Raw genomic sequence first — 17,429 nt, forward strand, 5'->3', positions numbered from 1 at the left:
CGATGAGATTATCCCATCGATCGATCGAGAATCTCAAATGTTCCTCGGAATGTCCTCGGAAAATCTTGTAAGTTTTTTATAAACGGATCGATCGATGGATATATGTCCAAAAACGGATCGATCGATCACTAAGATGGACCAAAGCGTAAGAATGTGATCGATCGATCCGTATTTGTTCAAAAATGCATCGATCGATGCGTGTGCGGGAAACAGAATTATAAGGCAAAACCCGACCTTTTTTGGATCTAAACCTCAGAACTCTCATCCCCTCCGATTTCCCCTATAATTCGCCCCCCCCCCTTTCTCTCTCTATAATCATCCGATTTGAACAATTTTGGGCTCTATCCCCCTTGATTTTTCGAGCTCTACCTGATTCCTACACTCGTTTTCACCCTAAGACAGGTATACTCCGCGAATCTCCACATTCTGAAATCGTGTTCTTGAGCAATTTTTTGGGTTTTGTGAATTTCTTATTTCCGTGTTGATTCCTTGATCAAATATGCATGAAACATATGTTTAAACATGGAATAGAACACAATTGTCTGTGATCAACGAGTTTGGAATAGGATTTGAGATGATTTAGGGATTGAGAATTTTTTCAATTTGGTTTTTTTTATCACAACTCGATTTCGCCTTTCATTTTCATGTTGCTATGAGTTCTTAATTGATTATAACCATGTTGAGAGCAATGATTCTATTTTGTAGAGAATGAAGCGCACGAAAACATCAGCAAAGAAGAACACACAAGAAGAGGGTTCGTCTCAGCGAGAGAAGCAAAGGCCAAAGAAGTGGGATAAGTCTGATACCACCCACTACAACAACATGAAGAAGGTAGCCGTTCCGGCTACACAACTAGCATGTCCTGAGACGATGACAATATTGGGAATCAAAGCAGACATTGAAGGGCTGTTCCAGAACATGGGTCTAGGCCAACTATGCAACCTCAACGAACCCACTTATCCGGAGTTGGTACGCCAGTTCATAGCATCCGCATACGTCAGCCGTCCCGATGATAGCCATCAGGAAGGTTTTCTGGCATTCGTAGTGCAGAAAGTATACTATGAGGTATCTTTCACAGACCTCTGCGGACTATTTGGATTGAGTGCAGGGGAGAGGACATCTGGTCTTTATTGGACTTCAGAGCTGTTGAACTTCTGGGAAACGATTGGCACAGGGGTTTATAGATCTTCTCAGGCAAAGGAGTCACTTATCCGGAGCCCAGTACTGAGATATGCCACACGCCTCATTGGCTCATTGCTATACGGGACAACCACAGCCGCATCAGTCACGCAATGGGAGTTGTGCCTCCTGTACCAAGGTGTGAGGCATTTGCTACCGGCATTTGGAAACTCTACATTCCCACCTGCTACTGCCTTCAACATGGGAGCGGTGCTGGCCGCAAACTTAGCAGGATACAAGGGGAAAGTAACCAAATCCAAGAGCAATGCATGTGGATTTGGTGCAGTGATTACTCGGATCCTTACACATGTGGGTGTAGACTGCGAGAACCAGCAGGTAGCACTGGACAGATCGAACAACATTGCTTGGAACTACCTGGATGTCAAAAATCTTGTAAGTAAGGAGTTCATAGCTGGTCCCCACTCGAGGATCGATCGGGATGGTCCTTACGTCTACGTATTCCAGGACCGAGCGAAGAAAACACTCTACTGCCACCTGCCTCAGATCGGCCTGACTGCTCTACTTTCAGAGGCTGCAGTTGAGTTCCTACCCCCTGCTACCGCACTAGTAGACAAGCCATCCTTCTTCACGCCAAAATATCAGACCAAAGGCAAGGCCGTGGTTGATGAAGAAGGAGAAGATGAGGCTGCACAAGCCATTCCAGATGATTCACAACCCCATCAGCTACTCCCATCAGACTCCAGCCAGTACAAGCTGCAAGAGCTTCCACCGAACGCCACTTCGCGCCAGCAACAACATTGGAGAGATCAGAGCATAAAGACAAACAACGACATGCTACACAAGATCTGGGCTGCCATTTCACGTATCAGGCCGTGTCGTTGCCAAAAGGATGATGTAGTTCATCGGGACAACTCTCCATCCAGCTCTGGTTCGGGTTCGAGTGGTACACACAGGGTAAGAAAGAGGTCCAAGAGACCCAACGATGCAGGAACATCTGGAGCAGGAGACGAGGAGTAGGAGCTATCACCGGCCAGTATTGCCATTTGATTTCCGACCGCGCTATTTTATTTTCTTTTCTATTCTAACGTTTTATGGTCTTATTTTCTGTTAATTTTGAACTTAGTTTTTTTTTTCTTAATTATGAGTTCGTATTTCTTTTACATGGTTTCTTCGTTTTATTTGGTTGTGTTTTGAGTAGTTTTTAATTCGTATTCAGCTTTGCCTTGCTAGATAAACCAAATAACTAATATCCGAGGAAAGAGGTTATATCAAGTGTTCCTCGGAATTTCCTCGGTATTTCTTAAAAAAAAAAAAAAAAAATCAATGGTAGTCTGTTTCCGAGTCATCATCACCAGATGAATCTGAATCTGGATCTTGGTGAAACTCTCCAATCACTGGTTCATCCTCTACGTGAACGACGGCTTCCTCTCCAAAGTCGGTTAAATCGACAACAAGGCCAACTCCAGCTAAATCTTCTGCTGCACTTAAGTTGCCGGATGTGCTTGGTTGTAGTGGGTCTTCCAGCTCAGAACTTCCCTGAACTCGGCCTCTCGGGTTGAGTCTTGTAACAGTAACCCATGGATCATCTCTGTTCCTTACCCGGGGGTACTTGATATAACAAACCTGTAACATTTAGAAAAATTATAAATTAATACACATGATGATGAATCATTCTGAATAATTAACATTTAATTACCTGATCGGCCTGAGAAGCAAGAATGAAAGGATCATAATATTGCAGCTTTCGCCTCGAATTTACTGATGTAACACCAAATGCATCTGTTCTCACACCTCGATCTGGAGTGTTGTCGTGCCAATCACAATAGAAAACAGTACAGCGCAATCCAACCATGCCCAAATACTTGATTTCCAAAATCTCATGTATGTGTCCGTAGTATACATCATCTCCTGATGCAGAACAAACGCCAGCATCATAAGTCGTACTCGAACGTCTCCTCTTCTGAGTTGTGAATGCATATCCTCGAGTACAAAATCTCGGATATGACTTCACAACAAAGTTTGGTCCAACGACCATCTCACGTATCCAATCGTCAAATGTTTCACCTCTGGCCAAACCAGCAGACACCTATTAATAGCACATATATATGTTATATCAATAAATGTGAATTAGTATAAATATGTGATAAAATATATTTTAATTTGTTTAAAGCACTCACATAAGTAAACATCCATCCAGTAAATTCTCTCTGCTTCATTTCTTCTAGTTCGTCCTCTGTGGCGTATCTATACTCGAACCGCTTTTCTGCCATGAAAATCCTGTATATGATGACAATAATGTAATTAATTAAGATTTAAATTTCAACTTGTTAAAATAAAAATTTGTAAGCTCATTTATTTACCTCTCATATTGAAGAACGTCTTCGCAGTTGGTGAGCAAATATGTTTGCAAATGACTGCGCTCCTGCTCAGTAAGTCGACGGTCCTTTGGTTTTCCGCTAAGTCGTCCAACGTCTGTGAAAATGTCTGGAACCGTAACATGATATGTTGCCCGTTCGCCTCTATCATCATGCCGAGCAGGTCTTCTGTTTTTGGTCTGAACTTCTGCTGGAAAGTAGTACTCGGCAAAGTTTGAAGTTTCTTCATTGATCATCTGTGCGACTATAGAACCTTCCACCCTACTTAAATTTTTCACCATCTTCTTCAAATGGAACATATACCGCTCATACAGATACATCCATCTATACTGCACAGGACCACCAAGTTCCAATTCTCTTGCCAGGTGAATAACAAGATGCTCCATAACATCAAAAAATGAGGGAGGAAATATCTTCTCAAGGTTGCACTGAATCACGGCTATGTTAGTCTTCAAATTTTCAATACCTTCAAGAGTCACTGATCTCGTGCATAAATCGCGGAAGAAACCACTTATCCCTGCAATTGCTTCATGAACATTTCGTGGTAATAGTTCCTTGAAGGCGAACGGAAGGAGGCGCTGCATCATTACATGGCAATCGTGGCTTTTCAAGCCAGTAAACTTTCCTTCCTTTCTGTCGATACAGTTACGCAAATTTGATGCGTAACCGTCTGGAAATTCCACATCGTTTGAAATCCAATCAAAGAACGCATCTTTTCCCGCTGCATCAAGTCGGTATATGGGAAAAGGAGCCCTACCATTCTCATCAACATGAAGTTCTGAACGAGCACATATATCGACTAAATCCAGTCTTGACTTCAAATTATCCTTTGTTTTACCTTGAACATTAAGGATCGTGTTCATGAGATTGTCAAAAAAGTTCTTCTCAATATGCATGACATCTAAATTATGCCTTAGCAGATGATCCTCCCAGTATGGCAGATCCCAGAAAATACTTTTTTTGTGCCAGTTATGTAGTTCTCCAACAGCATCTACCGGAAAACGCTCATGTCCACCGACGTCTGGCGTCCTTTCTGCACCAAAATCTCTTAGTTGTATCTTCAAATCTTTCCCACAAATTTCCGGAGGTGGACTGTCAAACACCCTCTTGTTCTTCGTAAACAAATTCCTACTCCTACGATATGGATGATCAGGTGGTAGGAATCTCCTGTGACAGTCAAACCAACACGTTTTCCTTCCGTGTTTAGTTGGAAAGCATCAGTGTTATCTTGACAATATGGACATGATAGCCTTCCATGCGTTGTCCATCCAGACAACATACCATATGCTGGAAAATCACTTATTGTCCACATTAGTACTGCCCGCATTTGAAAGTTTTCTTTACACGAAACATCGTATGTTTCAGCACCTTGAGCCCATAGTTGTTGCAACTCATATATTAGTGGCTGAAGAAACACATCAAGTGATCTCTTAGGATGCTCTGGTCCGGGAACGAGAATCGAGAGAAACAAAAACTCTCGTCGCAAGCACAAGTTTGGGGGTAGGTTGTATGGTGTAAGAATGACGGGCCATAGAGAATACTGTCTTCCACTCTTGCCAAACGGACTGAAACCATCAGTACATAATCCAAGGTAGACATTTCTTCTCTCATACGCAAAGTCGGGATACTTTGATTGGAAATGCTTCCACGCTTTTGCATCTGAAGGATGTCTGATCTCACCATCTGTTGAGTGCTCCGCATGCCATCTCATTGGTTGCGCTGTGCGTTCAGACAGATACAACCTCTGCAACCTTTCCGTCAAAGGTAAATACCACATCCTTTTATATGGCACTGGAACTCTTCCACTCGTATCTTTATAACGAGGCTTTCCACAAAATTTGCATGTAACCCGCTGTTCATCCGCCCTCCAATAAATCATGCAGTTGTCGCTGCATACATCTATTACCTGATACGATAAACCAAGACCAGCTACGAGTTTCTGAACCTCGTAGTATGAACCAGGAGCTACATTATCCTCGGGTAGAATACCTTTTACAAAATCAGCAATCGCATCCACACAGTCTTCAGCCAAATTATAATCTGTTTTAATGCCCATCAATCTTGTAGCAGATGATAAAGCTGAATGACCATCTCTGCAACCTTCGTACAATGGTTGCTTTCCAGCATCCAACATATCATAAAATCTCCTAGCTTCTGCATTGGGTAAATCTTCCCCTCTAAAATGATCATTTACCATCTGCTCAGTACCTACACCATAATCTACATCCGTTCTAATTGGTTCTTCTAATCTAACCGCTGGCTGAGGTTCGCTAGTACTACCATGTTCATAATCAGTTTCCCCATGATGATACCAAATTTTGTAACTTCGTGTAAACCCACTCAAATATAGATGAGTCCAAACATCCCACTCTTTAATAACCTTTCTATTTTTACAATTAGAGCAAGGACATCTTAACATACCTGTTTTTTCTTCCGGTTGTCGGTGAACTAACCCCATGAATTCGGTTATACCTCGTTGGTATTCTTCCGTAAGCAATCTCGTGTTCGGATCCAAATGAGGTCGATCGATCCAAGAACGAAAATAATTTGAAGAAGACATATTTTTTATGAATCAAATTCGTGTGTAAATAGAGTAAGAGGGAGGATGAAGATATGGAGTGAATGAAGAGGAAGAGGAGTGCTTGTATTTATAGTTTAAATCCTGCCGACAGACCGAGGAAATTCCGACGGAAAAGGCTAGTTCGTCGGAATTTCCTCGGAATTTTGTAAAATCCCCCAACGGCTCTCCAACGGCTATAATATTTCCTCGGAATTCATCAGTTTTTTCCGAGGAACCCAGTTTTCCTCGGAATTTCCTCGGAATATTTTCGACGGATTGATATTTCCTCAGAATTCCGTCGGTATATTCCGAAGAAATTCCGAGGAAACCCAATTTTGTGTTTCCTCGGAATTTCCTCGGAAATTCCTCGGAATATTCCGAGGATTTCATTTTTTAGTTTGAATGTCCGTCAGAATACCGCTGTTTTCTTGTAGTGGTATAATACTCTCTTTATTAAACGCTGTTGATGTGCTTTCGTGTTTTGAAAAGTTGATTGAGTTCTCACAGAATGAAAATGTAAATAAGCTAAGGGGGTTCGATCATCTTCTTTAATCCATAGACTAATTTAAGGCCTAAAGCTTCTATGTCATAACGCATGATAAAGTCGGTGACTAAAATCCAGATAAACAACTTTCTTCTTATAAGCCATATCTTTTGATTGAATTTTCATATGTCATATATCATCGTAAATCTATATAATCATTTGAATACTTTCAAAATGAATCATTAAAGAGACAATAACATTAACCCCTCAATCTAAGATGGTGAACACATCAACAGCATATGCTAACATTCTATTAACTCTATGAGAGAGGAACCTATAACTTCACTAACATTTATGAAAACATTGTTATACTCTTATACAACTTTATCACTGTACTATAAATACAAATTTTATTGTAATGAAAGAACTTACCATTTTGAAGGAAATGATATATTGAAGTTTTGTTTTATGTCAATTTTAACATTATGGTTTGATTGTTCTCACAAAGTTTCTAAAAGCAAAAAAAAAAGAGTAACCTAGGTTTTCAGTATATTTTTCTAGATAAAATATTCAAAGAAGTAAATATGTAGATTTACTTATGATCCTATAAGTACTATTGTGTCATTGTTGACTTCAATCTTTTTATTGTATCTACATTTGTGATTTTTGAGGAAATCTCACCTCGATGATCCCCATTGTTGCAGAGAGAGACGTTGATCGACAGAGAGCTTTCTTTTTTTTTGATTACCAGCGCCAAAGACTTAAAAACTCTTGGCCGTTTCTTATCACCGTAAGGAAAGTAGCCAAGACTGATCATCTCCCACGCGGAGGGGTAGTGCGGTGGAATCTTGAACCTTTGTGGAGTGTATCGCGGAATCTTGAAGGTTCGGAGAGTGAATCACTGTGTTTCGGCCGGCGTAGGCTTCATAGGCGGAGTATGCGGCGACTTGGGCGGAGAAATCGACGTGGACGGAGACGGCGGCGCCGTGGGCGGAGTGTGCATGTTCTCAAGTAAGACATCGCGTAACTTGATAGCGAGGTCAAGTGCGTACGAAGGACCAATCTTCGTCCTCGGCATGAAATCATTCTACCAAACAAACAGAGTCAAATTAGCATAATCTGAAGCTGAAACAAGAATCTGAATCGAAAATCTTGATCTTACCTTGATCTCCATTGTTAGTTTGCAGGTGCAGAGGAAGGAAAGATCGAGCGCAAGAAAAAGTTGTTTATATACTGCATATGGGCCGTATCCAAGTGGGCCTGTTTGAGCGTAATAAACTTATGAGTCGTATTTATTTCATTTTTGTATTGGTCCGATTTGAGGGAGGACCCATTGATAACCCATAATCTATATTTTAATTTATTCAGTTATTTAGCAGTAGTGCTCATATTTTAAACAAATATGTAACCAGTGTTAATATTTTAAACAAAAACTAGATTTGGACCCGCGCAACTGCGCAGGTGTTAACATTCATTTTTATTTATATAATCATTTTATTTTTATGTCGAAAATGATGTATATTCAAATGTGTATATGAATTTTTCAAAAGTAAGTATGTGATTACATTTTCTTGTTTTCATCAAATTAACCATTTCTAAATGTAACATGTATTTGTATCTTCTTTTATATATTTTTGTTTGTTGAATTAGTGTTTGATTATTGAACTCATGAATTTTTATAATCTAGTTTGGTAAAATATAAAATTATTTTTATTTCCAAAGATATTGAAACATTTCACAAAAACTGAAATCAAACATATATTTTTGTTTGTTGAATTAGTGTTTGATTATTGAACTCATGATTTTTTAAAATCTAGTTTGGTAACATATAGAATTATTTTTATTTTCAAAGATATTGAAATATTTCACAAAAAACTGAAGTCAAACAAAATAAAACTTATATCTCTTATATTATAATTATAAGATAAATCAATGAAATATATATTTTGTTTTTGTTATTTTTACACAAAAATGAACTATCTTTTATTCAACAAATAACATTGACATATATTTTAAATGACTTATAGATATATCTTAAAAATACGTTAGAATCTTTTTTTCTCAAATTTTTAATAACTTATCTTCTTGAGTTAAATTAAAAAATCAAACAAAATCAGAGATTAAATTGGAGATTGTAATATGGGCCACTATAGTCTATGATCCAAGTAATGAGTCCATTAGATTTCAGTTACCTATTTTTTTCCGGGAACAAAACAAACTTTTTGTGATAATACACGCGACTATTCCTAATGTCTTCACAAACCTGATCTCAGTCTTCGTTTATGTCTTCCTCAGCAAATCGTTAAACATATATACAGATCACTTTTCATTTGAATCTAAACGGAAGAAGTTTTTGAAGATCATCACTAACTAACTCTTATCTACAAAGGTTTGGAGTTTATTTTAATTTTATCTAACTACCGATTTATATTTTAGATGATTTTAGGGTTTTGTTATGTTCAATCACAAACTGATTGATTCTAAATGAATCATACAGATCGGCGTTTATATGAAATTGGAGAAGCAACAACGAAGATCGGTTAGTGGGTGATCAAGCTTAGTTCCTGAGATCAAAAATCTGTTCAATAAAAGTCTTGGAACCTCAATTGTGTTCGGGGGAGAGGAATAACAGAGACAGAGCTCAAAATAGACAGATACTTTAATATACTCAGTTGATATTGATCTGTTTTGGAGCTTCAGCGTAGGATAATCTCAAGTTAATGAAGAAATATAAAACAGTTAAGCTCTGTTTCATATTCTTAAGCTCTGTTTTGTTCACTCTGCAGAGAATCATCTTGACGATAACGGAAATGGAAGATACCAGCAAATTCATTATAATGCAGAGGAACTGTCGAATGATCTTCAGATCAAGAAACAGAGCTCAACATCTTACCCACTGGAAAGTCTCATACATGGTTTAGTTGTGCAGAGAAACTTTTGTCCAGTCGTGAGGAATGATATTGCGAGGTGTAGATATTAATTTCTCGAACTGCGCAACCGATTGATTTCGTCATTGAACATTTTGTGCGCAACCGATATATTTCGTCAAGCTAACAGATATATTATACAAACTGTTTCGCAGGACGCGTTTGCGCGGATTCAAAAATGTGAGGTCGATAGTAAAGAGGCTCCAAGGAAAGGCAAGGATCATTACACTTTGTTAATGATCGCCATCTCAACAACCAATATTTGAGCTTTGAAATGTTTTTTACACCATTGTTAATGATCGCCATCTCAACAACCAATATTTGAGCTTTGAAATGTTTTTTACTTGGTGTATTTTGTTGCAGGAAAGCAGTTCCGCTTATCGGGTAACTGAAGAATGTTAGATGGAAATCACCAAGTGCTGGAATAATCATGCTACTTGTCACTTAATTCATGGAAACAGCAGGTGAACTATACAAATTGTTTTTCCAGACTTTTATTGATTAATAATTAAGACAATATAGATTAACTACTAAGATTAAGTACTTAAAGTAGATTAAATATTGATTAATTACTAAGACAATATTTCTTTGTTTCAGGAATGATATTGATAACAATGAATTGTAGAAAAGACTCCATCATAACTCAGCCACTTGACTCTCACTACTCGATAAGTCAGATTAGCTTTTTAGAACCATTTATCATATGAATAGTATATCTAAGTGTTTTGGTTAGATAAGAAGGGAACCAGCCGTTAGATTAGAACCATCTACATTTTCCTAGTATATCTAAGTGGTTTGGTTAGATAAGAAGTGATGTACAACAGATTCATTGGTTTATTGTTTTGTTGCTGTGAGTTGATTGAAGTTTTCATATGTTGGTTTTGTTGTTTTTATTTCTTTGCTATAGTTTTAACATCTAGAAAATGTAGAGAAAAATGATAAGCTACATCAAAAACAATACAAATCCGTAAATAAGTTGAAAACAGCTTAAAGAAACTCAAGTACGATAAAGAACTTCCTCCTCTCTTCTCATCCTTAGCATAAATCTGAAAAACACATCACGTTTCAAAGATATTTTTAAATTATGATCTTAACATATAGTAATAAACAGTAAATGATGGAGCGCTTAAATAAATACCTCATCATGACTCCTTAGCTTATAGATTATTGAAAACCTCTTTGAAAACAATATTGAAAGTCTTATGCTGAGGTTTTCCATCTTTGTCCACAATAAGAATTTTCAACCCTTTCTTCGACGTGACCCTAGAAATAGCTACGTAGAGCTGTCCGTGTGAAAACACAGGTCTAGGTAGGAAGAGTCCAACTTCTGAAAGAGACTGCCCTTGACTTTTGTTTATTGTTATAGCAAAAGCAACAGCTAAAGGCAATTGCCTTCGACGCATTTTGAAAGGCAGTCTCGTATCAGATGGTGTTATCAATAATCTAGGAATATAGACTGTCTTCCCAACATTAGATCCAGTGATAATCTTAGCGGCAACCATAAATTCCATCAGCTGAGTAATCTGTAGCCTTGTTCCGTTCATTAACCCTTCTGGAGGATCAACATTCCTGAGAACCATAACTGGGCAACCAACTTTCAGGCGAAGTCTATGATTCGGCAATCCAGACACTTTAATATTGTTTAGAAAATCTGAGTCAAGTGCTTCATCATTCACCGCTTTTGTATCAGTAGGATCAATACTATCGGCACTGAGATAAATCATTTCCTCACCTAAAAAAATATCAAAACATAGGATTTAGTTAATGTATATAAGAAACAATATATTTAGGATCTAAAATCAATCACGATAAAAGTGAAAATAAAAAAATTACCATCCAGCTTATCCAACATGTAATCATTGATCATGTTAACATCCTCATTGGTTGGACACAAAATAGCTCTCTCTTGGAAAAATTTAGCTTCTTTGTTTCCTTTTAATGAAGAAGGATCTCCGTACACTGCTTTGCTAATGGCCTCTATTGGTTCATCAGAATCAGTAATCAAAAATTCGGAGGGGATCTCGATCTCAGCTATTCCATCGTTAGGCTCTCCAAGTGTACCATCACCAACCTTTAAGATCCACTTAGAGAATTCCTTTAGATCCGTCAACTCTTCAGCTGACAAACCACCAGATGATAATCGCATGTTCTTAGTTAATTTCAGGACTTTACAATGCTCCCATAGATACGAAGAATTCATTGAAGCCATAACGATTGCAGCTCTACTACCTCCATTTATTACTGGGAGCACTTGTCTGAAATCGCCTCCGAAAACTACAACCTTTCCACCAAAAGGCTTGTCGCTCTGCTTCCCAATAATATCAGATAAGCTTCTATCTAGTGCCTCAAAACAATACCTACTCATCATGGGGGCTTCATCCCATATAATCAGTGATGCCTCTTTCACCAAATTGGCTTGATCGGATCCATGAGCCATAGTACACGAAGAAAACTCATCTGGATTAAGTGGTATCCCAAACCTTGAATGAGCAGTCCTACCACCTTGTAACAACAAAGAAGCAATGCCACTCGATGCAACATTAAGAGCAATATCTCCTCGCGATCTAATGGCTGCAGATAGTAATTTCCAGAGAAAAGTTTTCCCAGTGCCACCAAATCCAGACACAAAAAACATTCCACCTCTTTCCTTGTTAACAGCATCTAGGATTTCATCATATATTTTTCTTTGCTCTGTAGTCATCTTTGGAATATCTCTATCCAGAGTTTCTAACAATGCCTCACGATCATAGCTTCTCTCATCTAATATCAACACATTTGAATCCTTACTATGTGTCTTTGCTAGCTGTGGCATAGAAGGATATTTTGCCAAAGAAGTCCCACAACGCTTCAGAAGCTTTTCAATCTCCAGCAAAGCGAATTTCTTTTTCTCATCGTCACTTAACAATAGTCCTACAAAAGAAATTAAACTATTTAAAAAAGACACGATGGAGTATGTAACATTTTGCTAGAACATCAAATTCAAAACGAAAATAGTAAAATAATACTACCTGGCCTATTGAAAGTTTTACGCCTGTGATGCTCAATATCATCTGAAAGACATTCCCAAGTCTTCTCCCAAACGTCCTCTGGCCCAGATAAACTATTGTTCATGAGCATCATAACAAACAATTGTCTTAGTTCAGCTCCTGTGCTTTCATAGCTTCTCCTTAGAATATCATCAATGTACTCTTGATCATCATCTAACAATCCTCGAGCATAACATGCATCTTTGTAGGTTGGATAAACAACACCTTCAAATGTTTTGATGTCATCGTAACTTGTAGGACCTCTCACATAGTTCAACAACACACGGAGATAATAAGCATGTTCTTGATTACGTGGAGCATAGTTGATTCGGCCAACACTGAATCCCCTTTTCCGTCTTATGAACTTCTTTTGGCTCTTGGAATATGTAAATAAGTTAGGAATCTGAGCATAGGTTAGAGTTTTAGCCAGATCATCAACTATACACAACTCAAACAATGCTAAGAACATTGTATTCTCAATGAGTTTACGACTGATCACTGCTTCCAGCTTGTCTTTTTTTTTGAAAATAACCGTTTGTTTGCTTGGAAGATGGAAATTAAGCTTCTCAACTGCGGTTGACCTGAAATGAATGGGGAACTTAAAAATTCTCCATGATCCTTCAGACGCAGAAACATATCTACAATACCAATCAAAAACAGATTTTATTAGTTTTTTATATCATGTTCTGATATTTTAAAATATAAATTGTATATAAAGATTTTGAAAAACAATACCTGCAATCAAAGAACTCTTTGAATTCATTCCTTTTGATTTGGTCCACTTCTCCTTCTGGAATACCAAGCGCCCCTGCAACCATGTGATCTGGTGGTTCCACAGCTACTGTCACACGATCACTTCCTTTATTAATGTACTTAAATAAGTACTTTATAGAACCAGCCTGGTTGCACCACTCTACATTAATATGAGCTCGATAACATAGAGATAGTTTCTTGTTATAAGGAATAACAAATCTGTTGTCACATTTCACTCCATTCTTCTCTACATAACGATCTGTATCTTCTCTTCTACGGTAAATCGGAAATCCTTCTTTACTCACTGTTGTCTTATCAGCAAATGATTTCGGGTAAAGCTTAGAACATTTCCCATTTTCCATGCAAGGAGATTTCATATTAGCAGCCCCACATGGTCCATGAATCATCATATCCTTGACAATATCGTACAGCTCTGGTTCTTGAGACTTATCTGGAATCTCAGCTGAAATGATCTTGTCAATATCATCTGTAGTGGGAAACTTGGCCGTAGGATGCATAAATAAGAGAATGTGAGCATGTGGTAGACCACGCTTCTGAAATTCAATCGTGTACATAGCTGCAACGATCAGACAACAAACACTGGTTTAGTATATAGTTGAAAATATAAAAGCATATGATCAAGAAAGCTGAATATTTAACTCACAGGATACAGTTTTGCCAAGGATATTCTTCTTAGTTAAATCATCCATCAATGAATCCAGTTTCATTTTGAACATCCTGCAAATGATGTCTGATCTGTCCTCTGCCTTTGACTTGCGGTTGGTAAGATGTCTTGTGATCTCTGGCCATTTAGGATTGCATGTAAAAGTGATGAAAAGATCTGGAAAACCAAAATGCTTACATATAGTCATTGCATCCAGATAAAGGTTTTTCATATATCTAGGACCACCAGTGAACGTAGCTGGTAAGACAAACGAAGATCCTTGCTCGGCCATATCAATCCTGCCCGCATTTTCTGACTGCTTGATAGAGTCATAACTATCAGAACGCAAAGTCTTCTGGTGAGGCCTCAGATAGCGTAGGCGATTGGATTCTATAGTTGTGTAGGCATCCACAACAAACTGCTGAAACAACCTTCCTGAATTTAGGATAGTATGAGCCTCATTCTTGCGTTCATGCAAACGAAAAGCAAAGAACTGCCTCATGCTGATATTTTCCTTTTTCAGTTTTTCAGTAGCTTTAGTAACACCTTTCTTTATCCCAAGTCTGAAACCATCCTCTCCATGTACAAATAAAAGAGGATACTGAAGTGCAAGATATGAAGCATGTATTTCATCGATCCTTAGCAACTTCCCTGATTTCTGTTGAAGAACAATATCTCTTTTATCCATGTCCAGATTGAAATCTCCAGGAATCAGTGCAGCAACTTCTGATGCTGTAGGTGTGTCATATGTTCTTCCATCCTTTACTCTATCACTGACTATCCTCATATGAAAAGAGTCTCTAGGATTGATGGTGAAACGATCTTTTGCTGATCTGAACTGTTTAACGTAAGGGTTGGTCTCATTCAGCATCTTTATCAGAAGGTCGATGATCTCTTTCTTAAGTCCATCACTTTTTTTATAAGCTTTCGCTTGACCCCCTTTGCTGTTAAAAATAACACATACAACGGTTCAGATTAATAATTATAGTAAACAAATATAAAATTAGGGAGAGAAGCAGATTGAAATAATTACCTCAAAGCCTTTGTTCTATTTTCTGTTTCATTTCCAGTGTCAACGATATAAAGCTGTCCGAACTTAGCATCATTTCCATTTGGTGGTTGTAAACTACCAATTAAATGGTAATTCTCACCTTGGAGTACCAACATGTTTGGCCCTTTTCCCTTTCGAACAGATCTATCAATTTTTCCACCAAGTGAAGTGAATGAGAAGACCATGTTGTAAGCTCTTGTGTTTCTCTGAAAATGTTTGCTTAATTTATCATCTCCAATCAGCAAATTCTTAAGAACTTCTGGTGGTTGTTTTAGTAATGGTAACTGCACTTGTCCTTGCATACAACATAGAGAAAACTTAGGATTGGGTGTTTTCAGACGCCTATTTAAGCGTTCACCAAACCACATAATAGCTCCACAGTAAGAACATGTGTAAGTTGCATCCCCTTCATCTATATAAGCTGTAGATGGTAATAAGAAAATAGTTAGTGATTATTTAAACAAATTCGATTTTAGTATCTTGCTGTTTATTACCATCTTCTTTTGGTACAGCCTTTTTAGTTGCCTTTTCTGTAGCACGAAATGCTTCTTCAAAAAGTGCTGCCAGAGATTTAACTCTGTTAGTGTTAACCATGGTATCTGGAGCTGTGTCAGCGGTTAAGTCAACAACTTCGATTTCTGGTTCCGATTCCGAATCGGTGTTTTCTCGTGAATTACAGTAAAAGTCTGGTTGAAAATTTTCATCAAATATATCTACATTTAGATAAAACACAAAATGTTAATACAGATACAATATCACAAATTATTACAGCGTATATACATATACAAATTAAGCTAATATATAACCTTCAAAGTCAGATTCTGTTGCTACTGAATTCCCATTATCTTCACTTTCATCACCACTCATTTGCGAGGTGTGGACTGTATCACACGCCAAATCTTCATCAAGACGACTTATAAAACTTTTCTTATGGCTGTTGTGTGGTAAGCTAGATCGTGGTCTCTTTCTCATGCCAGATGTGTCTAGCACATTAATAGGATAAAAACGGAAGTTTTGTCACAATCATTATATATATGCGATTGATACTATATTCAGAACTAATATTTATACTTACATGGTAAAGATGTGATTTGACTTCTCTGTAAACTTCCGTGTGAAGCTTGGCCAGTCCCACTGTCCACACCTACTGAAGAAAAACATATAGCCCTTTGGTTTAAGTCAAATGAACAGGGTCGCACAAAACACTAAAACAAACCATAAATATATTGAACCTTATTTTTAAAGCATTTGCTTATGTTTATTGGTGTACATGGAGTCAGTAGTTTCAATATATTTTAAAGCATTCAATATATGCGATTGATAGTATATTCAGTACTAATATTTATACTTACATGCTAGTGATGTGATACAACTTCTCTGTAAACTTCCGTTTGAAGCTTGGCCAGTCCCACTGTACACACCTACTGAAGAAAAACATATAATGCTTGGTCTAAGTCAAATGAACAGGGTCACACAAAACATTATCATTAGAAGTAAAAATATTGAACCTTACTTTTTAAGCATTTGCTTATGTTTCTTGGTGTACATGGAGTTTGTAATTTCTGTTGATTGCTAGGTGGAGCAGCATCAGTAGGGATGTATACAACATCCTGTAACAGTCTCTTAAAAACATAAGACAAAGGGACATCCTGACTTCTGATAGATTTTCTGTTCTGATTTCTGTCGACTTGTTCAAAATTCACACTGTTTTGTTTTCTCTGCAGCCTTTTATTCTCTGTTTGTTGTGTTGAATCCTTCCTTTGATTAGGCGGATCACTATGTTTTCTTTTCATTGTGCCTGCAAACTACGTTTGTTGACATTCACAAATTATACAAAACACAAATCAATGGTTACATAGTTTAGTTCTAAAACTGCACCTGAGTTATTTTTGAAGTCTCGCTCAATATGATATGGAAGAGCAAAGACGATGAATCAGAGTTTGGAAGTGAAAATTGATAATTTTTAGTTCCTATAATGTAGCAATATTGTGATATTAGCCATATATCTTAGTTCCTAAAATGTAGCAAGTGTGTTAAAATAAACTATAAGAATCTCCTAATTATTTTCGACATATGTTTTTAGATATGAAAATGTACTAATATTCTTTAAGGATCACAAAAATACTCAAATTTAATACACAGTGTACTATAGTAAACTTATTTTGCTTTCAATATTTTATTAGTCGAAAATATTGTGTTTATGAATATATTTTATATTTTAGCTTTGTTTCAGAGATCATAATATTTTGGCAATGTATGGTGGCTCTGGGAACTTGGACAAAAAAGGGCCGGACTCTAATACACGTCTTTGCCAAGTAAGTTTGAAACATATACAAAATTTAGAGAGTAAATCTTCTGGTCTGGTTAGATAACATAGGGCGGGTTCATAGAGCTTTCCCATATTAGGTTTTGCCATTGGTCAACCAAAAAATTTTGGTTGGATGTTCAA

General features: G+C 37.4%; 1 protein-coding gene across 1 annotated transcript; it reads right to left on the reverse strand.

Moving 5' to 3' along the window:
* Positions 1-10,176: 10,176 nt before the first annotated feature.
* LOC106363303 lies at positions 10,177-16,257 on the reverse strand. Its single transcript, XM_048758181.1, has 5 exons — positions 13,930-16,257; positions 13,248-13,842; positions 12,473-13,150; positions 11,320-12,413; positions 10,177-11,218 (listed from the first exon to the last, which is right to left on the reverse strand). The coding sequence occupies exons 1-5, from the start codon at positions 14,798-14,800 to the stop codon at positions 10,644-10,646; spliced, it is 3,813 nt and encodes a 1,270-aa protein (XP_048614138.1). The 5' UTR covers positions 14,801-16,257; the 3' UTR covers positions 10,177-10,643.
* Between the last annotated feature and the right edge of the window lie 1,172 nt (positions 16,258-17,429).

Source organism: Brassica napus, chromosome C5, assembly GCF_020379485.1.
Source record: "Brassica napus cultivar Da-Ae chromosome C5, Da-Ae, whole genome shotgun sequence".
Lineage (NCBI taxonomy): Eukaryota > Viridiplantae > Streptophyta > Magnoliopsida > Brassicales > Brassicaceae > Brassica > Brassica napus.